The sequence below is a fragment of the Oryctolagus cuniculus genome, chromosome 11 (assembly GCF_964237555.1).
Source record: "Oryctolagus cuniculus chromosome 11, mOryCun1.1, whole genome shotgun sequence".
NCBI lineage: Eukaryota > Metazoa > Chordata > Mammalia > Lagomorpha > Leporidae > Oryctolagus > Oryctolagus cuniculus.
In genome coordinates, this window is record NC_091442.1 from 104865786 (window position 1) to 104892399 (window position 26614).

The 26614-nt window shown below is 44.9% G+C and overlaps 1 protein-coding gene and 1 pseudogene across 3 annotated transcripts in view; both read left to right on the forward strand.

Moving 5' to 3' along the window:
• DRAM1 (DNA damage regulated autophagy modulator 1) overlaps window positions 1–24205 on the forward strand; it is a 41692-nt gene extending 17487 nt beyond the window's left edge. Inside the window, exons 3-8 of one of the 3 annotated variants that reach the window (XR_007919551.2) lie at window positions 2584–2726; window positions 7955–8132; window positions 13039–13097; window positions 21368–21460; window positions 22034–22238; window positions 23934–24205. Coding sequence is in view for 1 of the 3 variants with exons in the window: in XM_002711225.5 (XP_002711271.1) it covers window positions 2584–2726; window positions 7955–8132; window positions 13039–13097; window positions 21368–21460; window positions 22034–22078 (518 nt within the window). In the remaining 2 variants the exon portion in view is untranslated. Of the gene's footprint in view, window positions 1–2583; window positions 2727–7954; window positions 8133–10793; window positions 12070–13038; window positions 13098–21367; window positions 21461–22033 lie in introns of all 3 variants that reach the window. The other 2 variants (XR_007919552.2, XM_002711225.5) reach the window with 2 other exon arrangements.
• LOC138844419 (large ribosomal subunit protein uL11 pseudogene) lies at window positions 15353–16149 on the forward strand (annotated as a pseudogene).
• Window positions 24206–26614: the final 2409 nt, after the last annotated feature.

Consider the following 26614-nt stretch of genomic DNA (forward strand, 5'->3'; position numbering starts at 1 on the left):
AATAAATGCTGTCTTTTTTTAAAGTTTTGATATATGGCCAAGGCACTTGTATATGCCAAAGACACCTAATGGATAAGATAATGTTTCTCAAGGTGTTGTCTAAAAGCAACTTATATGAAAGTCATCTGGGATTATGGATAAAATGCTTGTTCCTGGGCCATACTAGGAACCTATTCAATCAGAACCTTTGGGAGTGAGACTGTGTGTTGTAAATAAGCACTCAAGGTCACTTGGACGCTCACTGAAATTTAAAAACCACAGACCTGTTAGAGACCTGTTAGGAAAGAGGAGAGCTGAAGCAAGGGATAGTTTGTTTCCAGTCCAGGAATGATTTGTCTTTTCAGTTTCTCAAACGCACCTGAGATGTAATTGGTAGGATACACACTGTTGTAAGCCAATTAATATAATGTACATTTATTACAACTCTTTTACATTGAATGTAAAACCTAACTCTATCATGAGGAGATCCAAGTTATAGATATCAGATATAATCCCACCCCATGGAACAATCAGGTGTTTGCCAAAGACCTCCTTCGTTAACCGCCACTTCCTGTCACTTCACTCTCTACCTGTGTGGGGTCAGAAAAGAAAATGCTGGAAACCCTGTTTAGTGATTTGGCGTCTTCGGAATTTGTTCATCCTAGTTGACAGGGAAAATTTTACCTTGTTGCTCACTATGGTCCTTTCTCCTCAAGGTTTTGGAGGAGAACCAAGGGAAGTAGAAATTTGGGGTTAGTCAATCCTGGTATCCTGTTTCCACCATCCTAGCCAAGAGTCCAGACCCAGAAGATAGATTATTTTTATCACTGCAAGTGATCAATATGGTTTTTTGTTTCTAGGCATGGCAGAAACTATATTAAATATTCATTCAAAATTGTCTATGATAGGGATGGACATTTAGCCTAGCAGTTAATACTCCAACCAGTAAGATGCCTGTGTCCCACATTGCAGTGCCTGGGCTTGATATCCAGCTCCAGCCCCTGACTTTGGCTTTCTGCTAACACAGATCCTTGGGTGCAGTGGTGATGGCTCAAGTAGCTGGGTGTCTGTCACCACATGGGAAGCCTGGACTGAATTGCTCTAGCCTTTGCCAGGTTTCTCTCTAAAACATTCTAGGGTATTTGGTTAATTGATGAGCTACTCCGAAAGACACACTTGTAGTAACTTCTTTATACCATACACGTAAACCAGTCACCTTTGAAAGAAGTAAACAAGAAAATCAAAACTCTGAGATAATTAGATCATTGGAGAGTATTTTAAAAATCCTGTGATGGGCCGGCACTGAGGCTTACTAGGCTAATCTTCCACCTATGGCGCCGGCACACCAGGTTCTAGTCCCAGTCGGGGCACTGGATTCTGTCCTGGTTGCCCCTCTTCCAGTCCAGCTCGCTGCTATGGCCCGGGAGTGCAGTGAAGGATGGCCCAAGTCCTTGGGCCCTGCACCCGCATGGGAGACCAGGAAGAAGCACCTGGCTCCTGGCTTCAGATTAGCGTGGTGCACTGGCCGCAGCGGCCATTGCAAGGTGAACCAACGGAAAAGGAAGACCTTTCTTTCTGTCTCTCTCTCTCTCTCTCTCTCTCTGTCTCTCTGTCCACTCTGCCTGTTAAAAAAAAAAAAAAAAAATCCTGGGATGGTGAGCCTACTCAGAGCCCAAAAGCTAAATAGGAAAAAAAATTGACAGATTTGAGCAGATAATGACAGACAGGGCCAGTGTTGGGGGTGGGGCAGAGGGGCAGTTAAGGGCACTGCATGGGAAGCCTGCATCCCATATTGGAGTTCTGATTCCAGTTCCAGCTTGTCTGCTTCTGATCCAACTTCGGGCTAATGTGCACTCTGTGAAGCAGCAGATGCGGCTCAAGTACTTGGGTTCAAGTATAGGAACAGAAGGAGTTCCTTGCTCCAGGTTGCAGCCTGGCCCAGCCCTGGCTGTTGCAAGCCTTTGGGAAGTGAACTAGCAGATGGAGATCTCAGTTTCTCTCTTTCCTTCCCTCCACATCTCTTGCTTTCTGTCTATCACTCTGCCGTTTAAATAAAATGAAAATTTTAAAAGCCTAAAACTTCTAAATGATGAAAGATATAAAAGACCAAGTTAACAAACAACACACCAGAAAAAAATTGTAATATTTATATTAGACGTAGAAAAATGGACATAATGCATGGAAAGCAACTACAAATTAAACATGAAGGAGCTGGAGCTGGTGCCGTGATGCATCAGGTAAGCCACTTCCTGTGATGCCAGCTTCCCACATGAGCATCGGTTCGAGTCCCAGCTGTGTCACTTCCTATCCAGCTCCCTGCTAATGCACCTGGGAAAGCAGCAGAGGATGGCCTAAGTGTTTGGGCCCCTTCACCCACAAGAGAGACCTCGATGAAGCTCCTGGCTCCTGGATTTGGTCTAGCCCAGCACTGGCCCTTGTGGAGTGAACCAGTGGATGGAATCTCTCTCTCTCGCTCTCTTTTGCTCTCTCGCTCTCTCTCCTTCTCTCTCTCCTTCTCTCTCTGTAATTCTGACTTTCAAGTAATTAAATAAATATTTTTAAAAATCAAGTGATGAAATTCACCAAAGTGCTTTTCTGTTTCAGGTGCAGCCACAATGTACACAAGATATAAAATAGTAGAGAAGCAAAATCAAACCTGCTACTTCAGCACACCTGTTTTTAACTTGGTGTCGTTAGCCCTTGGATTGGTGGGATGTATCGGAATGGGCATCGTAGCCAATTTCCAGGTATGGCCTGAGGCTTTTAGGTTATTGGGATGATGGTGTCCATGTATCTGAGGAGGCAGCCTCGAAGGCAAGCAGTGTGCTTGTTCCCAGGTAGCGTTCAGATGGTTGACGAGTTTAAAAACAACGGGTTTGCTTTTTTTAGAAACAAATCTTTCATATTTGAATGTCAGTCTTGCCTAGTACTTGGGAGAGATGGATGTATGTTTGCCTGAGTATGAAAGAGTGCACACTTCAAAAGATGCTATGGACCATGCATTGCTACATGCTCTTAGTGATGTGGTTTGATGTGTTGGGAGAACTTCTTCAGCCAGTGTAATGATTTTGCTAAGGGTGTGAGAATATTTGTGCATGTTTGCTGATTTTTACCAATTTTACCATTTGAACCTCTATTGTTCAAAGAGTGGCATCTGATCTCTTCCTTTTGCAGGTGAGGATGTAGGCTTGTGGAGGGGAAATAAACTTGTTTGAGGTTAATCAGTTAACTAATTACAGGGCTAAAATAAGTCCCCACTAGACTGAACCAGCTACACGGTGACCATTGAGGAGGCTGCTCCACATATTCCTACCGTGTCAAATGTTTGAGAAAAACATCATTCTAGTTTGTGGATTCCTGTTCAGCCCAAGGTCTCTTTTAGGAAAACATGGGACCTATTCATATGGAGACAGTATTTGATAATCTAAAGATACTTATTGAAATTCAGGTTAATACCAGCAAGCATAATGCCCGCTTCATAGGGTTGCTGCCAGAGATTCAGTGAGATGATGGAGAGCAACCAGCCCTCTGTACTGGGCAGCTGTCGTAATTATCATCAGTGCATCATTAAAGGCTAGAATGAGCCCTGCTGCGTCACCTGCTGTCTCCATGTGAGAACAAACGATTACACCAGAACGACCTTCACCTCTCCCCGTGGGTACTCCTTTAACTTGCCTCCCATCAGAGGTGGGGTGATCTTATGTATTGCTTATTTTCACAAAAGATGGCAGCCTTCACTGCTGATGGACTGATGTCCATCTGTGAAAACCCTTAGGCCTCCACCTTTAGAATCTGTGATCTGTCCATTCTCTAACGTCCACTGCTGCACGAAGCTGAACATTGTCAGAGTCTTCTATTTGGCCTGCACCACATAGGCCTCATAGACTCATCATCTCTGTATTGCTCCTGGGGCCTGCTGTGGGTGGGGGGAATATTATAATAAAGTGCCTCAGAAAACTCGGTGCTGTGTTGACTAAAGGATAAAGGGGAAAGCACCCTTCCTTATTTTGTACAGCATCATCAAGAAGATTCACAGGCCAAGGACGGTCTCAGAGTTCTAAGGGAACACATGGCTTAGGACACCCACACGCCCCATCACAGGGCCATGGTTCGAGTCCCTGCCCCACTTCCCGCTGGTGCACCCTAGGAGCCCCCGTCCAGCGGCCCCTCAGGCTGCCCATCTGGGAAAGGGGCGCTGTGCTCCCGAGGAGTCTAAGCAGCATCCCAGGAGCCCTGCGCGCGGACGCTTCAGCTTTCGGGTCGTCAGCGGCTACCCTGCGTCCCCGGCCCGCCTGCAACTTCGGCTCCCGGGCTGCCTGCCCACCCCGCGGGAAGAACCGACCCCAAGCCGCCCTCTTCCGGCGCTACCCGGAAGTGCTCCGCGACTCCCGGCAAAGAGGCTTCTGGGGATTGCGCGGGTTCCCGCGGGGGGGGGGGGGTTCTAAGGGCCAACCACTTTCCATTTTTGAATATGGTAAATCTATAGGGTGCATAGGGCTTTATATCTCTGTGTGTGTGTTACAGGGGTGGGGCAGCGTGGCTGGTGTATGGGGGTAGATCTTTTAGAACTACATTTGCTTCTGGCTCCATTTTACTTTCCTGTCCTCATTATCCTCATATGGGGAAATAGGACAGCCACAGAGAGCTGCAATGGGTGGTGACATGGGGTCTTTGTCAGGAGTTAAGAGCTCCCACTGACATTTCTTTTTTTTCTTTTTTTTTTTTTTTGGACAGGCAGAGTGGACAGTGAGAGAGAGAGACAGAGAGAAAGGTCTTCCTTTTTTTGCCGTTGGTTCACCCTCCAATGGCCGCCGCGGCCGGCGCGCTGCGGCCGGCGCACCGCGCTGATCCGATGGCAGGAGCCAGGAGCCAGGTGCTTTTCCTGGTCTCCCATGGGGTGCAGGGCCCAAGCACCTGGGCCATCCTCCACTGCACTCCCTGGCCACAGCAGAGGGCTGGCCTGGAAGAGGGGCAACCGGGACAGAATCCGGCGCCCCCACCGGGACTAGAACCCGGTGTGCCGGCGCCGCTAGGCGGAGGATTAGCCTAGTGAGCTGCGGCGCCGGCCTGACATTTCTTTATGTTGTATGACAATATGCTTTCTATTTTTCATAACCACAAGCATTTATTGAAATTTTTTATGTGACAGTATGTTTAGATAAATATTCCATGCTTTCACTCTAATAAAATCCTTACAACTTAGGTACAATTATTTTCCCCATCTATCAGCGGGGATTGTTGGAGCAAAGTGTGCTGTGGGTGGGCTTTGAATTGAGCAGACTGTCCTGAGCCTGCGGGAAAGAGCCATCCTGAGTGCTAGCAGGAAGAAATACCTGTGAGAAAAAGCAAGAACAGGGAGCCCTCTGTAGCCATAGATTCCACAACCATGCATTCAACCAACTCAATGGGAGGCTTTAGGGAAGATAATTGCAGCTGTACCAGGTATGTAGAGACTCTCTTTTCTTGTCATTGTTCCCTGAACCATACAGTGGAACAACCATTTCTATAGCACTTAGATGGAACTAGGTATTGCAAATCCTCTAGAGATGTTTTAAAGTACATGGGAGGATGTGTGTTGGTTATATGCAAACACTAGGCCATTTTTACATAAGAAATTTGAGCATCTGAAGATTTTGATACCTGATCCTGCCTGAGGATACCAAGGAATGATTACTGCACACAGCTTTACCATCAGGACCCAAGAAGAGAAAAAAATAGAGCCACTAAGGGTCTAATGGTATGGTTTTGTCTAGAAGAGTGTGGCGATGGTCTGTTCAGTGGGGGTAGTATATACTATATCATATCACTTTAGCCTCTGAATAAAAACTCAACATAAAGATGTCATTTTTTAAACCCTAAAAGCTAGGCTTTAACTGCAGAAAGGAAACTCAGATGGTTAGATAATTGACTGTTTGGTTCTCTTTAAACCTTCCATGAAGTGATTAAAGCTTTACAAAAAACAGAAATAGAATCTTTTTGACTTCCCTGGGAGCCGAGTGTTTGCCTTGTCACGGTTCCCATAAATATATCTTTACAACTTCCTTGTTTGATATCCTGTAATTTATTTTCAGTATGCCATGAGCCAACCAACTTGAAGGCCAATAGAGAGCGTGACAGTCTCTGGTGTTTTTTCTAGGCACGAAAATTACATTTATGAGAAGTTCACAGATAACTGTCTTCCCGTAATGCGTGGGTGGGACAACCACCTTTTGGTGTGTCTTCATGAATTTCTGTGGATGCTTTGTTTTCCCTCAAAAAATTTCCTTTTTAAATCCTGTTTTTTGAGATTGGACCTGGAGGGCATTATGTTAAGTGGAATAAGGCAGATACAGAAAGGCACTACAGAAAGGCCCTACAGAAGTCAAACTGAAGTAGAGAGTGGACTGATGGTTACCAGAGGGAGCATGAGTTAGAGGGTGAGGAGCATGGGTAGGGGGAAGATTTGTTCAAAGGGCACAAGATTTCAGTTAGGAAATACAGTATAGCACGATGACTGATTGATACTAATGTGTTATATATTCCAAAATTGCTAAAGCAATACATTTTAAATGTCCTGACTACCAAAAACATCTGTGATGTAAAGTGATCTATATGTTAATTTGCCTGATTTAATCATTCTACAATATAAGCACATAGTATATATAAATGCCACAGATATATATTTGTTATCTGTGAATTACAAATAAAATAAAAAAAATTTTTGAGAAGACAGCTTCCAAGGTTTTAATTCTCTTAGTAGTCTAATGTTCTTTATTTTTTACTATGTTTTTAATTTTTAAACTTTTATTTATTTGAGAGGCAGAAAGAGAGAGGAGAGAGAGATACTGAGAGATCCCATCTGCTGGTTCACTCCCCACAGGCCCACAGGTGGGAATCAAGCACTCAGTCCCTGTGGCTGGCCTCCCAGAGTCTGCATTAGCAAACAGCTGGAATCAGGTGCCAAGTCAGGTGCCAAACCCAGGCACTCGGACACAGAATGCGGGAGTCTTAACTAGTATGTTAACTACTAGGCCAAATGCCCACCCCTTCATTGTCTTTTTAAGTTAGCAAGAGAGAGCATTTCTAAAAAGGGGTGGGAAGAATGTGCCAGGTTTTCATCTTACCCTCCGTTCAAAATCCTGTGTGATCCAAGCAATCGTGTCCTTTCTAAAAGACATCTATAATCAGGCCGGACTCTACAGTGCAAAACACACGTTACAAATGGAACTCCCACTAAAGCAAGGGCTTTCTGATATGGTGCTGTCAGGATTCAAGGGAGGTGGTTGGGAGGCATGAAGTTTGCAGATTAAGATCCTAAAAAATAAAGGGTTGTTGAAATGACCAGGATAGAGGAAGCAAATTCCTTGACTGCGGGGAGGAAACAAGATATGGAAATTCTTAGCATGGAAGGTACCAGAATTCTCAGATGACTGCTGAGATGACCGATTCATAATAATGGCTCATGGGAGAACAGGGGATTCAAGTGTTAGTGTGTTTGGAAACTGTTTTCGCATGGCAAGAGCAGTGACGTTACTTAACTGGGGTGTTCATTTGGGGTGGCTCAGGAAGATCGAAGCAACTTCCACAAACCTGCAATGCAGGAATGGTTGTGCCCATTTTACAGGTTACAGAGCTTGCGGTTTACACTAAGGTCATGGAGCCTAGTGGGGGAGCTGGGATTTTTGATCCAAGTGTGCCATATGCTAAAGCCCACCATTCTCACCTCTCAGTCATTCTATATGTCATTCTATATGCATGTCCTGCTTGTGCAATTTTGCAGCAAAACAAATCCACTCTGGTGTTTTTATTTTTTTAGCACTGGCAGGCTTTTTTTTTTTTTTTTTTTTTTTTCAGCTTAAGAGTCTTCTGTGAGCAGCCACATTTTCCATGGAGGATGCATCTGTGACTACCGAGGGCTTGGAATAGCCAAGAGTGAGTGTGTGTTCCCTTGGACGCTGGCAGAGGAGTAACAGCACATTTGTCACCTTCTTTCCAGGAGTTAGCTGTTCCAGTGGTCCACGATGGGGGTGCCCTTCTGGCTTTCATCTGTGGTGTCATCTACACACTCCTGCAATCCATCATCTCTTACAAATCGTGTCCCCAGTGGAACAGCCTCTGGACATGCCATGTACGGATGGCCATCTCTGCTGTTTCCTGCGCAGCTGTCGTCCCCAGTATCCTTTTCACATTTGTCAGTTGTTAAAGGGGGAAGAAAAGGTGCATGACCTTATAAGAGCATGGGAAGGAAGACTTGATTAGGACCATTAAGGGTTGGGATGGGGACCACTGCAAACAGGGTCTTGCAGTAGAGGAACAAGACTGGGCTCAACTCCAAACGGCACAGTCAAGCAGGAAATACAGCAACGAGCAGGGTGGGGGACCAAAGGATGGAAAATTACTCGGAGGAAATATCAGGGGGAGGGGAACATCCTGGCTAAACTGACCCAGCAGGATGCTAGCTGAAGACAGGCCAGGATGAGCAGACATCAATTGGAGGATGGTGGAGGATGAGGATCTGATTGGAGAGGGAAGGCGACCTGGTATCAAGGATGAGGGGTTCTTGGCTAAAACTGGGTTTTTATAAGCAGGGTACAGATGGATCACGAAGATTCAGGAGTCTGACTAAAGTTTGGACAGGCAAAGATTCTTTGTCATAGTGTCCAAGCGAAAGGCACAATAAAAGTGAAGCAGCCTTCACTTGATCACAACTAAGTTTCCACATTTTTCAGAAGAATAATGGGGAGAAAGTGTCAATATATTAAGCAGATATCTCAGTTCTGGAACTCTGGCACAGTAGGTTAAACTACTGCCCACAGTGCTGGCATCCCATATGGGCGTGGGTTCAAGTCCCAGCTACTCTACTTCCCATTCAGCTCCCTGCTAATGTGCCTGGGAAAACAGATGAAGATGGCCCAAGTGCTTGGGCTCCTGTCACTCACATGGAAAACCCTGACGAAGGTCCTGGTTCCTGGCTTTCGCCTGGCCCAGCCCTGGCTCTTGCAGCCATTTGGGGAGTAAATCAGCAGGTGGAAGATCTCTGTCTCTCTCTTTCTGTCTCTCCTCCTTTCTTTCCATAACTCTGCCTTTCAAATAAATAATAAATAAATATTTTTCTTAAAAAAGAGACTATCTCAACTCGGGTTGGTTAGATCAAGAGTTGTTGGGGGAAAGAATCATGGGAATGGAGGAAGGAAAAATATAGGAACACTTCAGGCTCTGTTTACTTTCCTTCCCCCAGGGTCAGTTTCATGAGACATGTAAAAATATTTATTTTTCTTTCTAGTGCTTGGCTAAAGATACCAAATATTGATATTATCCTTTAAGTCATGTCCCCATGAAGTCCCAAGAGGCTGGAAGCTTCTCTCTGCATGTTGGTGACAAGACAGTTTGATTTACTTGACCGTATTAAGAAAATTAAAAAAAAAAAATTCTGCATCACTTAGTACTAATGATATTTTTAAAGACTTATTAATTTGAAATGGAGAAAGAGGAGGGGGGGGAGACATCTTCAATCTGCTGGTTTATTCCCCAAATGCTTTCAACAACTGAAGCTAAGCCAGGCTGAAGCCATGAGCCTGGAACTCCATCTGGGTCTCCCACGTGGGGGCAGGGACTGAAGTATGTGGGCCATCATCTGCAGCCTCCCAGGTGCATTAACAGGAAGCTGGGCTGAAAGCTGAGACTTAAACCAGGCACTCCAATATGAGATGCAGGTGTCCCAAGTGGCGACTTAGCTACTGCCCCGCAACACCCACGCCAAAGAAAAGTTCTTTATTCCTGTCTTTATCTTTTTTCTTTTATTTGATAAAGTAGTTGACAAATGGGAAAGCTTTTTTTTTCTGGGATGGAGAATTCACCATCTTTTGAAATGCCATCAGTCACATTCAAGAAAGCTGCAGAGTTGCTGAAAAATGGTGATCGATGTCAGATAGTAGGAAAATTGAAACTATTTTGTTAGCAGCAATTTTGTTAGCCTGGGCCAGGTTATGGTATAGTGGGTAGAAGTCATCCCACATGCTTCCAGATACCAGGCTTGCATTCCCATTTAAAATGAAAGCTATACAAAATCTAAAGCATGTTGTTTTTATTTTATTTAACATTTTATTTTAAAGGCAGGGTGCTGAGGGGAGAGAAATCTCATCTGCTGGTTTACTTCCCAAGTGCCCACCACAGCCAGGGCTGAGTCAGGCTGAAACCAGGAACCTAGACCTCAACCCAGTCTACTGTGTGGGTGGCAGGGACCTGAGTACTTGAGCCATCACTGCTGCCTCTCAGGTGCACGTTAGCAGGAAACTGGATTGCAAGCAGAGTGGTCTAGGTGTGAACCAAAGGCCACAAGCCCACCTACTTCCCCACATCCCTCATAGGGAAGGAGAATTTTAATTATAAAATTCCCAAACACAGAGCCACCAAATCTTAGTACTGTGAAATTTACCAAAAAAAGTCCATCTCTGTCCGTAAGAGATTTCCTTCTCTGTTTTCTTGTCCTATTTATGGGTTGAAGACGTGCTTTCTCTTCCAACATATCTCTTTAAAACTTTTAGTAAGTTGTAAAACTTATAGTAGAGGTATTTGAAGTGTTAAAAGCAAAGATTCTTGGTGTAGGAAACCTTTCCTTGCTTCTAACTTTAGGCACAGATCCCTAAACACTGAAATCAGAGAGTTTTAGTAGAATAAACACTTCAGGCCTCAGAGTTTCATGTATTAATAGTTCCCATTTCTAGGAGCTTCTATGTCCTTGTATCAAATATTAACTAATGAATTCATCCACATGATCAAGCCTTTTGTCTTAAACTTGAGCACTGTATTAATATTTCCTTAATAAGAATTGAAAGCATCTCTATATGGGCTTCTTTCTTCTTACTGTAATGTTTCTGTGAAACGGCCACATTTGACCACTAAAGGAACTAAGGCACTGAGAGAAGCAGTGGTTAGACCATGCTTCTCACCCTTACTGGTAACTTCTGGCTTCTGATGTCCTCAAAAGCCATCACAAAAATCACTGCCAGCACAGAGGCCGACTTTCTTGCATGAGACCCAGCACCTCAAGCCCTAGTCTTACTGCTGCTGTTTCTTAATGTTTTTTTTTTTTTTTTTAAGATTTATTTTATTTATTTGAAAGACAGAGTTACAGAGAAAGGTAGAGAGAGAAAGATCTTCCATCCGCTGGTTCACTCCCCAGTTGGCCGCAGCGGCCGGAGCTGCGCCGAGCTGAAGGCAGGAGCCGGGAGTTTCTTCTAGGTCTCCCACATGGGTACAGCGGCCCAAGGACTGTGCCATTCTCTACTGCTGTCCCAGGCCATAGCTGAGAGCTGGATCGGAAGAGGAGCAGCCCGGACTAGAACCGGCACCCATATGGGATGCCAGCACTTCAGGCCAGAGCTTTAACCCGCTGCGCCACAGCACCGGCCCCTTGCTGTCTGTTTTTGCCTTTACTGCTCTCCTTGGCTGGATTTTCCTCCTCTCCTTCACCTCTCTAGAGCTGCATTGTTGGTCTAATGCAGTAGCCATGCATGGTTTTTGCATACTTGAAATGTAGCCCATCGAAATTGAGATCTGCTAAAAATGTAATACAGATTCTCAGTCTCAAAGACTTAATAAAGGAAAAATATGCCAAATGTCTTACTAATAGTAATTATTTATATTATTATACACTGAAACAATATTATCAACAGTGATACTATTAGATATATTCAATAAAACATCCTATTTATCAATATATAAGATATAATAGTGAATACTATGTTGATATTATTATATTGATAATAATACTTGGGTTAAATAAAATATGTTATCAAAATTAATTTCACACTTTTGGGGACAGTGGCAGTAGGAAGATCTGGGCAGAGGATGTTGGATTCATTCAGTCTCAGCATATCTTCAAGTTCCCCCAGTCCCTTAAATTCTTCAATAAAGTGTTTTGGTTTCCTCCACCCTCAAATTTATTTCACTTGGTTCTTTTCCATTTTTAAAAATGTGGCTTTCAGAAATTTCATTTCATTTTCTTTGAAAGGCAGGACGAGAGAAGGAGATCTTCCATCTGATGGTTCACTCCCCACATGGCTGCAACTGCTGGGGCTGGACCAGGCTGAAGCCAGTAACTCCATCGAGGTACTTTGGCCATCTTCTGCTAACTTCCCAGGCACATTTGGAGACAGCGTAGCTGGGACTATGTCCAGCCAGATCATGCCAGCATTGTGCTGCAGTGGGTTAAGCTGCTGCTTATAATGCCCGCATCCAATATGGAGAGTCAATTTGAGTTCTAGCTACTGTGCTTCTGATCTAGCTTCCTGCTAGTGCATCCTGGGAGGCAGCAGATGCTGGCTCAGGTAAGGGGCCCCTGCCACACATGGGAGAGACCTGCGTGGAGTTCTGGGCTCCCGGCTTTGGCCTGGCCCAGTCCTGGCCGTTAAGAACATTTGGGGAGTGAACCTTTCCTTCTGCCTTTCAAGTGGATGAAAATAATGAACACTGAAAAAGAGGAAATCATTTAAAAAAGAAGCATTGTGAAAGAATGACTGTATTTCTGTGTTGTAACTCAACCGCCATCATAACTGAACGTTAGATTTGAGATTACCAAAGCTAAGATAACTGGATTGTAGAAATATTGGCGTTAGGCCAGCGCCGCGGCTCCTTAGGCTAATCCTCCGCCTGCGGCGCCGGCACACCGGGTTCTAGTCCTGGTCGGGGCGCCGGATTCCGTCCCGGTTGCTCCTCTTCCAGGCCAGCTCTCTGCTGTGGCCCAGGAAGGCAGTGGAGAATGGCCCAAGTGCTTGGGCCCTGCACCCGCATGGGAGACCAGGAAGAAGCACCTGGCTCCTGGCTTTGGATCGGTGCAGCGCCAGCCATTTAGGGGGGTGAACTAACGGAAGGAAGACCTTTCTCTCTGTTTCTCTCTCTCACTGTCTAACTCTGCCTATCAAAAAAAAAAAAAAAAAAAAAAAAAAAGAAAGAAAGAAATATTGGCATTAACATTTTAACACAGCGTCATGATGATACTATTAGTAGAATCACCTAGTTTTCACATTAGAGGACTTGTTTTCCTGGGTGGTTTTCCTTAACAGTTTCCCCTTTTTTCAGTGATTGCCTGTGCCTCACTAATTTCCATAACTAAGCTGGAGTGGAATCCAAAAGAAAAGGTAACATTTTGGTTGTTCTCAATGTGACCATCAAACCTGGCCACATAAGATTGTGGCTGGGCAAAGCCTAGGAAGCATCCCTGTCATTTCTGAGAGAAAGCTACAAAATTGTGCAGGAAAATGTGCTTGTGCTCTAGAAAGTTCATGGAAAATGGAATGAAAAGATGTGCTTATTTTGGTGGAAAAAATGAAATCCATGCAAAAATTCTTATCATAATATGCATTTCCATGACATTTTTGAAGGACCTTTGTACAGTATGTAATCAATTTATTGTCTTGCTATTTTGTATTGGGTATAGCAGTTAGCTGTCAAGATGTAGGCTGAGCCGGCGCCGCGGCTCACTAGGCTAATCCTCCACCTTGTGGTGCCGGCACACCGCGTTCTAGTCCTGGTCAGGGCACCGGATTCTGTCCCGGTTGCCCCTCTTCCAGGCCAGCTCTCTGCTGTGGCCCGGAGTGCAGTGGAGGATGGCCCAAGTGCTTGGGCCCTGCACCCCATGGGAGACCAGGATAAGTACCTGGTTCCTGCTATCGGATCAGCGCACTGCGCTGGCCGCAGCGCGCCAGCCGCAGCGTCCATTGGAGGGTGAACCAACGGCAAAAAGGAAGACCTTTCTCTCTGTCTCTCTCTCTCTCTCACTGTCCACTCTGCCTGTCAAAAAAAATTAAAAAAAAAAAAAAGATGTAGGCTGAAGGGATATTTCCCATCTACCATCTGTGAATGTTTGCTGGGATAAACTCACAAGGATGAAACAAGAGAACAGGTATACAAATTTATTATCATGCAAAAGGGGAGAAAATCACAGAGGGAGAAGCACAGGAGTATGATTCCCACTGACACAAAATCATCCAGAAATGTATATGCCCCTTTCCTCTACAGGGCATGGGGAGAATAAGGACTGTCAAGGGAAGAGTGAGTGATTTTTAGAGGAACTCATTGGGCTTGCAGAACTACCATGTGGGGGCAACGTCTTTTTGACCTGTAGAATGGACAATGGCTTGTGATTGTTTTTTTTTAACTTTCCAATTTATTTAAGTTCATGAATGCTGCAAAAATATGATGTGCAACAAATCAAGACACAGTGATTGCATTCCTAACAGGTCAAAGGAAAAGAAAATATTACATCACCTTAGTAAATCATGACCAACCTTAGTATTTCTTAAAGGGACCACATCGACATCTTGCACACACAGACATCAAAACTGAATTTCTCACACTGTTAAATGATGGTCCTGGGCTAGGCAACGCTGTCCTACTAGCTGTAAAACGATTGTGATTGGTTTTCTGTGGGACTGAAGTGGAGGACAACAGAGTGTGGCAAAAGTCAGTCCAGGTGTGTGGACAGTCTGATCTTTCCTCCTTCACTGAGCGCCCAGGGAAAGGACAGAGGTAATTGCTTCTTTGGTGGGCCCACACTTCAGACAGGGGAGGGGACTCTACAGGAGCTCTCTCCCTGCTCTGGGAGGGGTAGACAAGAGGGAAGGCCCAGGAGAGACCTTGACTCTGAGGCAGGAAATATGGCCTCTCAGCAGGTCACAGCACCAGTCTTTGGGGGTGTGGTTCCCTGAGCCCCAGCAGGGAAATCCCAAATGACTTCTGGGATGACTTGCCAAGCTTTGAAACCCTGATTTCTGTTTTAAGCTCTTCAACTGTCTAGGCTTGGTGATACATGGGCATTTCAGGGTAGGGTGAGTGAAGCGTGTGAAAGCAGGGGAAGCACATGAAAGTCAAGAGGAGCAGAGGAGAGCAGGTCCAGTGCAATGGGCAGCTCATTCCAGGAGGGAGTGAGGAATACCCTGGTCAGCGATGACTTCTCCAGGGAGGAACAGCTTTCAGAAGCAGGTAAGAGAGGCTTGTTACTGGACTTAGGTGGTCAGAGTAAGTCACCGGACACTTCTGCACAGTAAGAAAATTGAGAGTATTAGTGGACAAATGCTAGGCAGTAACAGCGCCTGGGATGGAGTGAAGAGTGCTTAGCATTAGGAGGTGGTTCTGTTACTTCAGATTTCAAATCCAGATGAGCTTAGATCGGAAATGATAGGGGCAGAGTGTTTGATGGGTGCCAAGTGACTAATACAAGAAAGAAGGCATAAGTTGAGTCATAGATCACTTCCAAGATTTTATCTTGGGTGAGCCAGAGAATGTATTGCCATAAGGAGAGAAATAATGTTTCTGACCGAGATAAATGATTCCAAAGCAAAAGTGGATGAGTTTGATTTTAGCATCACTGACTCTGAATCCCATCATGAGACATCAAAGTGAAAGATCCAGTTAGATATGTGTTATTAGGCTTCCAGCCTTTCTGTTTTCAGCTCAGAGAAGGACAAGGTGCAAATTCTCTTTGGTTATCCCAAATCTGAGTTCATCTGACCCCAGCAGCCTCCACCATGCCACCCAGGTTTGACCCCAATGAGGTCAGAATCATATACCTGAGGTGTGTGGTGGCAGGGTTGGCACGTGGGCCCTAGTCCCCAAGATCAGTCCCATGGGTCTGTCTGCAGAATGCTTGGTGATGACATTGCCAAGGCAACTGGTAGCTGGATTACAATGAAGCTGAACATTCAGAACAGACAGACCCAGACTGAAGTAGTACATTCTGTCTCTGCCATGATCATCAAAGTCCTCAAGGAACCACCAAAAGAAAGAAAGAAACAGAAAAACATTAACACAGTGGGAATATTCCATTTGATGAGATTGGCAACACTGCTCCACAGATGTACCAATGATCTTTAGTCATAGAACTTTCTGGAACCATTAAAGAGATCTGGGGCCTGCCCAGTCTGTGGGCTGCAATGTTGAAGGTTGCTACCCTCATGACATGAACAGTTGTGTAGTAAATAAGTACAAAAGAAAATGTTTCAAGAAAGGATCATCTGACAGCTCTCCTTCACCACCACCATGAAAAAAAGGACTATGGGACTGGACCTCTGGTGCAACTGGAGCCATCAGAGCATAGGGGAAGAGGGAGTGGTCATTTTCAGACCAGCCCTCAGAACACATGGGACCAGATGTGTGTGGCTGAGATGGACCCACAAAGTGAGCTGTCAGCAGTGGTGGTTCAACCTGGTTGCCATGGAGGAGAATGAATGGATGGAGCCCCAGGAGAGAGGAGAGTTAGTGAGAGAACAGCAGGAGATTTTATTTTATTTTTAAAAATTTGTATATGATTCTTACTAGAGTTATATTATTTATTTGAAAGATGGAGAGAGAGAGAGAGAGAGTCTTTCATCCCACTGTTTCACTTCCCAAATGGCTACCACAGCCAGGTCTGAACCTGTTTGAAGCCAGGGGCCAGGTGTTCCATCTGTGTCTTCCACATGGGTGACATCTGCTGCCTTCCCACGCCCATTAGCAGGGAGCTGGATTGGATGTGGAGCATGCACGGCTCAAAACAGCACTCTGATATGGAATGCCAGCACGGAAAGCAGCAGCTCAACCCACTATACTACAACTCTGGCCCTGGAGATTTTGTTTTTTTTAATTTTATTTTCTATTTTTTAAAAGAGTTTATTTATTTATTTGAAAGTCAGAGAGTTACACAGAGAGAAGAGAGGCAGAGAGATAAAGAAGTCTTCCATCTGATGGTTCACTCCCCAGTTGGCCACAACGGCCAGAGCTGTGCCAATCCAAAGCCAGGGGCCAGGTGCTTCTTCCGGGTCTCCCACGTGGGCACAGGGGCCCAAGGACTGGGGCCATCTTCTACTGCTTTCCCAGGCCATAGCCGAGAGCTAAATCGGAAGAGGAGCAGCTGGGACTAGAACCGGCGCTCATATGGATTCCAGCACTTCAGGCCAGGGCATTAACGCACTGCGCCACAGCACCTGCCCCTGGAGATTTTATTTGTTAAGGAGTTGGAGAGATGTTTCCAGCAAAGGAGAAGTAAAGGGGAGGAGTCATGGACATAAGAGAAGCGATAGGATTGTGAGGTAGAGTGAACTTCCTTGAGTGAGTCCCTACCACAAGCAAGACTGCTGTGGGTGGTGGAAGGAAGGGTAGCTGTGGCATGCAGGTTGAAGAAGCAAGCTGAGAGCCATCGTTACAGTTTATAGTCAGGCCGGCGCCGTGGCTCAATAGGCTAATCCTCCACCTAGCGGCCCCGGCACACCGGGTTCTCGTCCCAGTCGGGGTGCCAGATTCTTTCCCGGTTGCCCCTCTTCCAGGCCAGCTCTCTGCTCTGGCCTGGGAGTGCAGTGGAGGATGGCCCAAGTGCTTGGGCCCTGCACCCCATGGGAGACCAGGAGAAGCACCTGGCTCCTGGCTCCTGCCATCGGATCAGCGCGGTGTGCCGGCCGCAGGGCACCAGCCGTGGCGGCCATTGGAGGGTGAACCAATGGCAAAAGGAAGACCTTTCTCTCTGTCTCTCTCTCTCACTATCCACTCTGCCTGTCAAAAAAAAAAAAAAAATAGTTTATAGTCAGCAGGATAAACCACCATTTTGTTGAGTGCTATGTGATACTTTAAAGAATAAAACAAATGCTGAATTGAAGTCCAGACAACTTATTGTGAAAATGCAGGAGCAATCACAATGAAGTCTCTATGGAACAAGCCAAGACATCCCAGAGGCTGAGGGAAGGCATTTTTCAAGGGAAGGGAAATGATTAACCAAGGCGAATGTAGCCTCAGGGTCTTTAGGATGGACGTCACTGAATGCAGGCAGAAGGGAGTTGCTGACGTTTATCAAGAGGCAGTTACAGGGGCTGGCACTGTGGGGACACTAGGAACACAAGCGGGTAATGTAGCGGGTAATGCTGCTGCCTACAGTGCCAGCATCCCATGTGGGCACTGGTTCAAATCCCGGCTGCTCCACTTCCAATCCAATTCTGCTATGGCCTGGGAAAGCAGTAGAAGATGGCCCAAGTCCATGGGCCCCTGCACCTGCATTGGAGACCTGGAAGAAGCTCCTGGCTCCTGGCCCAGCTCCAGCCATTGTGGCCATTTGGGGAGTGAACCAGCGGATGAAAGACCTCTCTCTCTCTCTCTCTCTCTCTCTCTCTCTGCCTCTATGTAACTCTGTCTTTCAGATAAATAAATAAATCCTTAAAAAGAAGCAGTTACATAAAAGGTTTGGTTGGAAGCCAGTTGAAGGAGGTTAAAGACATACTGAGAAGACTGGTCCATTCAATCACCTGTCAACCAAATGTTTGTTGAGTTCTATTCTGGACTAGAGATGAGAGGAAGGAGAGAAACACCATTGTGGTGGGATGGAATAGTGGAATCAGAGCGAAGATTTTCCAGAGCAGAGGACTGCGGCAGGGACCAAACAGAAAAAGGGAGAAAGAGAGAGAGAGGAAGAGAGGAAGGAGGGAGAGGGAGAGAGAGAAGGAAGAGAGGGAGAGGTAAGAAAGAGAGAGGGAGAGGGAGTGGGAGGTAAAGTGGGGAAGAGTATGATCCAGAGAGTTCTAAAAGTGGTTCCTTTGAATGTAACTTTAAAATGACTAAACTAGTAAATAGGTTAGACACACACACATTTTTTTATATATATATATATAATCTGAGATGTGGGAAATTAACTCCATTTGAAGTGGGATTGGTTTCTCATGCTGTAGGTAAAAACCTTTTTCTGAATGACCTTAGCATGGTTCCAGGGGTACTGCACTCTTCCACCACAAGGGGGAGACCTTCTATCACGAATCAAACACAAATCAACTGCTGAGAAGTGCTCATCAAAGTGTATATTCCCAAGGAGTTTGAATGTTACATTCCACTTTCTATCTTAAAAGTGTGAGAAGTATTTGGTTTTCTATTCACTCCATAAATTACAGTGCTACTCTTGCGTTGCCTTGTGTTCCTAGTGTCAGTGGCTGCAAAGAAAACCCTTTACATGAGTTACTTGAATAAGCATGTAATGTCTGCCCCAGGTTTCTGTGCAGTACTTTTATGTGCACTGACGGACTTGTTATGGAGGGTAGGAATCATTTTTATTTATTTATTTATTTATTTATTTGACTGATAGAGAGACAGAGAGAGAGAGACAGAGAGAAAGATCTTCCTTCCATTGGTTCACTCCCCAAATGGCCGCTACGGCCGGAACTATGCCGATCCGAAGCCAGGAGCCAGGTGCTTCCTCCTGGTCTCACATGCAGGTACAGGGGCTCAAGCACTTGGGCCATCCTCCACTGCCTTCCCGGGCCACAGCAGAGAGCTGGAGTGGGAGAGGAGCAACAGGGACTAGAACCAGTGCCCATATGGGATGCCGGCGCCACAGATGGAGGATTAACCAAGTGAGCCACGGCGCTGGCCCCAGGAATTATAATTTCGATGTCTCATTTCACACAACTGAGAAATTAGAGCTTCACCTGCATTCACACAGGTTGTCAGGACTCCTGGTTCAATGTAGTTTCATTAATATTGTACTGAAAAAATTTTCCCCAAAATTGTGTCTGTTTTTATTTTTATTTTATTTTTAAGATTTATTTATTTATTTATTTGAAAGTCAGAGTTACACAGACAGAAGGAGAGGCAGAGAGAGAGAGAGAGGAGAGATAAGAGAGAGAGAGAGAGAGAGGTCCTCCATCCACTGGTTCACTCCTCAAACGGCCACAATGGCCGGAGCACTTGGGCCATCTTCTACTGTTTTCCCAGGTCATAGCAGAGAGCTGGATTGGAAGTAGAGCAGCCGGGACTTGAACCAGTGCCCATTTGGGATGTCGGCACTGCAGACCGCGGCTTTACCCGCTACACCAAAGCGCCGGCCCTGTGCCTATGTTTTTATAAGCTATCTTCATTGTCTAGGAATGATACGAGATAAGGCAGATTCCCTGCTGCTGGCACCAAAAAGGAAGCTATGCTGTTCTCTATGCTCTGTTGTAGGCTAGTCAGTTTCTCCCCAGTGTGACCTTGGATGAGAACAATGGCTGGATATGACCCGTCCATGGGGAGAGTGATGAGTGATGAATATGAGAGTGTGACCTGCCTTGATTATATCTTTTAGGTGAAAATGGGATCCACAAACTTGCTGTAGAACTGACCTGCAGTTCAGCATGTTTGTTTACTCATTCTTTGTCACCTGTTGCAGAGCAGAAAGAGGATGAGAAACAAATGAAGCCATTATTTGAAGTCAGAGGGGGTACACTGACAGTCCACAGTGAGCTAAAGTGAGCTAAAATGAGCTAAAGTCAGAATGCACTTGTGCATTTTTGACGTAGAATTTAAAAATGCTTTTAAATAAGTTTCCTGCATTATCAGATGAGTTCTCTCTCTCTCTCACATGCACACACGTAGGCTTTTTAAAAAACGCCCCTTTCAAAACAACACTGACGTTTTTATTTTTTCATTTGGTGAAAATAGAATTGAGTTGATGAGACATGGATTCCCCAAGTTCCCTCACTTTCAACAACTATCAGTTCCATTCATTTTAAAGAATTTTCTTGCCTTCCTAAGCAACTGAGTTTTGAATGCCTGGTTAAAGCCATTCAGATCCCTGGCTTCCATGTTCTGGTTCTCGTCCCTGAGAAGATACACAGTAAACCTGTGGAGCTCCTTGTTGGCATTTTCTGTGTTGCCATATCTGGCCTGTCACGTTGAGAGGAACTGTTTGCTGCACCAACACCTTCTGCAGTGACAGAGAACACAGGTGCTGGTGGGGGGTAGTCGCACACTGTGGGACATCTGCAGCATGAATGCAGCATGAATGTTCAGCATGCCCTTCAGTTTCTGAATTCCAGGTGAGGGGAGACCAAGCCATGCCCTTTATGGGAAGTTCTTTCTTTGGTTGAATCCTCAGTTGCTTCACATTCTCAGTTCTTTTGTGGTCCTTCTTCTGCTCTTTGAAGTTAAGTAGACTAAGTCTTAAAACCAGAGTGAGATTTCTCTTTGTCTCTCTCTCTCTGTCTATAACTCTACCTGTCAAAGAAAAAGAAAGAAAGAAAAAAGAAAAAAACCCAGAGTGAGAGCCAGAAAGAAATTCTAAAATAATGGAACTTTTGCTCTCAACAGGCAGAATCCTGACATGGATCTCCGTGGCTTTCCTTACTCGATGAGCGTTCTTCAAAGAGTTCACAGGAAAAAGGAATAGACAAGTTTATTTTGGTGCAAGCATTTTTGAAATCCATGCATACAAGGGGAAGGGAAGGCTTCAAATTTGATGAAAGATGCATATTATGAAAAAGTATGCATGGATTTCAGTTTTTCTTCATCTCAATAAATTAATCTTTTAATTCCATTTTCCATGAACATCTAAAAGTGCCCTTGATCGCCTCCAGGCTACACTTTACGTCTGCACTAGAATGAGTCCTTTAGGCTAAATTCTCTTTCTTTATCATTGCTTCAGGATTATGTATATCACGTGGTGAGTGCAATCTGTGAGTGGATGGTGGCCTTTGGTTTTATTTTCTACTTCCTAACATTCATCCAAGATTTCCAGGTAGGTATTTATTCACTCAAATATTATAAATTGTCAACAATTAGGATTAGTAAAAATTCACAGAAAATTCCTTGCACTTGAAAAAAATAAAGCACTTTCTTTTTACCCTTAATTTGTTTGGGGGGAAAAAAATGTGTGTTGTGCAACTTAGTTTATTAGCTTGTTCCCAAAGGAAAGTGTCTTGACAGCTTTGCCAACCAATGAAATTTTCATTTGTCCTCTGCCATTTGATGCTAATCGTCATGTGCCCTGGTTGTTTTCCTTCTGAGGAGGTCTCACTTACTAGTTCCAAATAATAGGAAATGTGTCTTTTAAAAGAATTGAAAAATGTTCCCAAAGCAGAGCAAAGGTGGGACTTACCAGATTTGGCCACAAGAAAAATCCTATGTTTTGAAACAAGGGAAATATTAACTGAAAGGATATAGGAAGCCAAGAAAATCCTTTAGGACCCACCTCAAGGTAGCACAAGGCACACAATGGGGTCATTTCTGTGGTGGTGCAAAGCTGTTAGAGAGGTCGTTGGCAGCTCTGGACTTGAACTTCTAAACCTTTTCCCCGCTTCCTTCCTAACAGAGTGTCACTCTAAAGATATCTACAGAAATCAACGGTGACGTTTGAAGAAAGAAGCGTACTGTCTCCCTCAGTGAATGTCACAGACAAGTTCTAGAAGTGGTGCAGACAGGCAGGGTTTCGATGCCGCTCTGAGGGGAAGGCAGCTGTGGCACGTGTGGGACTTGCACGTCATTAAGAATTCCCAGTAGTTATATTATTCCCAAAGGTACGTTTCCCTAGAGGGCACACATGACACTGGAGCAATGTTTTTATACTTTCCTAAGTAGACACTTTTTTATATGAACATATTTGTATACAGAAAAGATAAGATGTTACAGAAAATGGAGAGTTCTTATTTTTGTACAGATTTTACAGTTTTTTTGTGTGTGTGAGTGATTTGTGAAACTACACTAAATAAGGAGCCTAAGTAAAGTCAATTACTCATTTTTAAATTGCTTTTATAGAGAATGTACTGTATATTTTTATCATGAGAGCATTTATAAAATTCAGTTTCTAGAGGTGATACACCCAATCATACAGATTTATTAATGAGCTAACACTAAGCTACTCTGGTTTTTAGCTGAGCTAAGCAAAGTGCTTCTGTCGAGATGCCTTAATACCACTCACTATGCACATCCACTCTCAGTGAGCACAGGAGACGGCGTCTTGAAATTCTGCCTCTTCGTTTCTCCCTGCTCCCAGGGCTGCAGCCCTGACCCTCGATGCGAGTCGGCAGTGTGTAGTGGAGGTGATTCCAGGTGAGATGGATTCAGCAAGGCAGACTAGAAATTCTAAACCCCTCCTTCACTGTTACTGCTGTCAATTGACCCATCACGGCCTGACTCAGAAACTGCAGCTCACAGCTCCCGCTCATTCCACGCACATGTTGAAGAGAGCCTAGGTCCAGAGAGAGACAAGGAGAGAGGAGAGGGGCAGCCGGAGCTCATGGGAGCAGGGTGCTATTAATTTGCTGCTCCGTTGAGTGCCTGTGGCTGGATGTCCCACAGCACTGTAGGACGTGAGAGCTCGGCCCTTTGTGTTAAGCCCAACCTACAGGCTCCGCTTTGCACCCAAATCACCAGTGATAAGTGAAAAGCCAGTCATTCCGGAGGAGGAAGTAGCCCTCACAGTATTGGGTGTAGGGTTGGAAATCCAAGAGAAGGAACTCTCCTTATCAAACACTCCCCCAGATCACAACCCCGTGTCTGGCCCAGTGGGAGCAGTCCTTCCAGGTTAATGCCTAAGGTTCAACTGCCCATCTGGACGGCCTTGGAGGGTGTCTCGGGAGTCAGGAGCATGGGGAAGTGCCTTACTAACTGCTGAATGAGCAGAGGGGTGAGCCGGGACAGTGGTCAGCCACCTCGGCGATGACCCACTGCACCTCCCCTGAGCACTCAGCAGCAGCAAGGCGCTAACCGTTTCTGGGTCTGCTGTAACTTGTAAGGCTGCAGCTCCCCGTTGTAACACTGGGACTGCAAGACAGGGACCAAGACTATTAAGCTTTCATGTGTCCGTGGAGGAATGCCACATGCCTTCTTTGTGGAAGCTACAGTGGAGTGAGTCTACGGTTCTGTTTTGCTTTGAACAGGCTTCAGTGGTCAGCATTAAATGTCATCGTCACATTGCACTGCCCTTCATTCCCATATTTCTCCATGTCGTTAGACTGAAAGCTCCTTGGGGGCAGACTGAGTGCCTTAATCTTGTAACTCCAGCATTTAACACAGTGCCTGCCGGTGTCCCGCAGGGACTTAAAAATACCCATTCACCACATGCATGCATAGAAGAATAAACCTATGAGGGCAGTGCCGGGGTATTTGTAGTGCTACAGAGTGAGATTCACCATGGTTTACTAGCTTGATGATAAGCAGTCTGTGTCACCCAGTAATGTTGACCATTTTGCTTTGTGTACTGAACCTTTCAGTTGTTTGGGCCTCATGATTCTATGACAACTCTCTTCAGCCTGGACAAGTTATCACAGAGATTGTTACATGGGCTAGACCAAATGTTACACCTGACTTGGCAAACTGAGAAGGGCAAAAATCACTCAAGACAGTCACATTCTGCTGATTCCATGCAACTTCTAACGCTGGTCAAAATCACATTTTGGTATTTTTAGTTTCCATGAATTTGTATTTCCTTGGACCTCATGGATGGAAGAGTAAAATAAAATGGAATATTTCTTTATTTTAGTAATTTGTGTCTCTTTTAAATTATAAGATGTCGCCTGGGGGTTACTATAAATGTATGTGGCTGGGAGATTATATCAGATACACTTGGACTTTATAAAGGTATAATTTAAACCTTATATTTTCTTAATTCATGTAGCTCTGCATGGAGGCATGACAGGTTTATCTTTTGCAAGTTCTAAAACATGAGTCCCAGAAATTTCTATCAGTCAAGACCCTTAGAATTAAAGGCATCAAGAAACCCAGCTGTGCTGAAGGAGAAAGGGGCGTCTGCATTGACTCAAGTGGGAAATCACAAGTGGAGCTGGCTTTAGGGATCCCTGGATCAAAAAGTGTCCCCGGGACTCCACCGTACTCTCCTCTAGGCTCTGCTCTCCTCTCAGATGCCACCATTCTCAAGCAGGCTGTCCCCTGGTGGGAGTGGGAGGGCTTCTGGAATGTTCCAGGCCACAATCTATTCTGTGGAAAGAGAGGGTTTCACAATGAATTGAAATTCACTGTCCGATTGGTTGGCTTGAATCACATGCCCAAGGAGAAAGGATGCTCTGATTGGTCAGACCTGTGTCACATGTCCACTTCTGGAGCAAGAAGGGGTCAACACCACTGAGACTACTGGGTTGATGGAAGGTGAAAGTTAGTTTACGGAAGAAAGGGCTCTGAAAAGGAGCTTGGACTGACAAAAAGCACAATCCACCGAGGAATGAATCCTCCCCTCCCTCCCCCAGAATAAATTAATGACACTTGCTCACAACCTTTTCAGATTGAAAAAAATGGGGGAAAAGTAAATGTAAGCTGTTTAGATAATACAGGTGCTGTCTTCTAACTTCAAAATTAAGTTTATGTTTTCCAAGACTCTTGTGTTCTTATTTAACCCCCATGGGGTGCATCAGACAGTTAATTATCACGTTTTTCTCCATTGCACTGAGAGCTTCAGTGACCTGCAAGTAGTTCTACACAGGGCAACAGATTCCAATCTGGGATTCTGGTTTCCTGCTTCCTAATCAAATGGCCCTCCTCCCCTCCTCACCCCTCCTCTCTTCTCTTCTCTCCTCTCCTCTTCTTTTTTTTTTTTTTTTTTTTTTAACACTAACATAGAGGATCCCACAGAAATTGCAAACTGCATTTCATAAACCAAATTAAGTACATCAGTGTTGTGCTGTGTTTGGGTTTCCTAACATCCCTTACATGTGGCATTGTCCCATGTTCCCATTCTTTTACACAGTTGGAGACATCTTGGCCTGGTGTTTGGGCCTGGAATGAGGAAGGGGGAGTAGGAGGGAGATAAGTGGTCTCCCATGCTCTCCCACTCCCTGCTTCTGGCACGCCAGCAAGCCCAGCCGGCTCCCCACTCACATACTCTTGGTCTGGCTCTGAATGCCCTGCATTCTCAAGTCCAGAATGTCATGCGTCTGCATCGTGGCTGTTGCACAACAGAACAACCACAGCCTCAAGCCCTAGGGGAGAAGCTTCTGGCGCTCCTTCGTCACCCCCAGCAGATCCTCTCCTGCAGTGAAGGGCAGCAGCAGGCTACACTCATATCGGGGTGACAGCAGCCTCCAAAGCCCATGCTTGGAAAATGCTGAAGGAGATGTGACAGTCCGCTTGGGGGTGAAGCCTGGGCACCAAAAGGGGCCTCGACAGTTTGAGATTTCAGTGGAGGACCTCCAGAGCACTGCTCCACGCCCTGCTGACCCCAAAGCCAGTCCACTCCTGGACTTTTCAGTTAAGTGAATTCACAGTCTCTCTTCCTCTTGAATTTTATGTATGTATATATGTATTTGAAAGGCAGAGAGAGTGAGAGAAAGAAGAGAGATACCTCCTATCTGCTGGTTCATTCCCCAAATGGTTGCAACAGAAGTCTGTTCCTTTTTAAGGCTGAATAATCAATTTATGTAGAGATAACATTTTGTTTATCCATTTATCTGTTAATGGACACTTTGATTGCTTCCACACTTCAGCTATTGCAAATAATGCTTTTTATGAACATGGGTATACAGACATCTTTTTAAGACTCTGCTTTCAACTTTTTTGGGCATATATCCAGAAGTATAATTCATGTGTCATATGGTAATCCTATGTCAGAGTTTTTGAGGAAACATCATCCTGTTTTGTACAAGGCTATACCAGTTTATACGCAAACCCACAGTACACAAAGTTTCCAATTCTCATTAACAATTATTATTTTCTATTTTTTTCTATAATAGCAATACTATTGGGTATGAGTTCATGTTTAGTTGTATTTTTTTATTTGCAATTCCCTATTACTTGGTAATGTTGAGCATTTATTCTTGTGCTGAGCCACCATTTGTGTATCTTCTTTTGACAAATGTCTATTCAAGTCCTTTGCTCATTTTTGCACTGGGCTGTCTGTTTTCTTCAGATATTGCTGTTGCTATCTGCTTATACTTGTCAGATG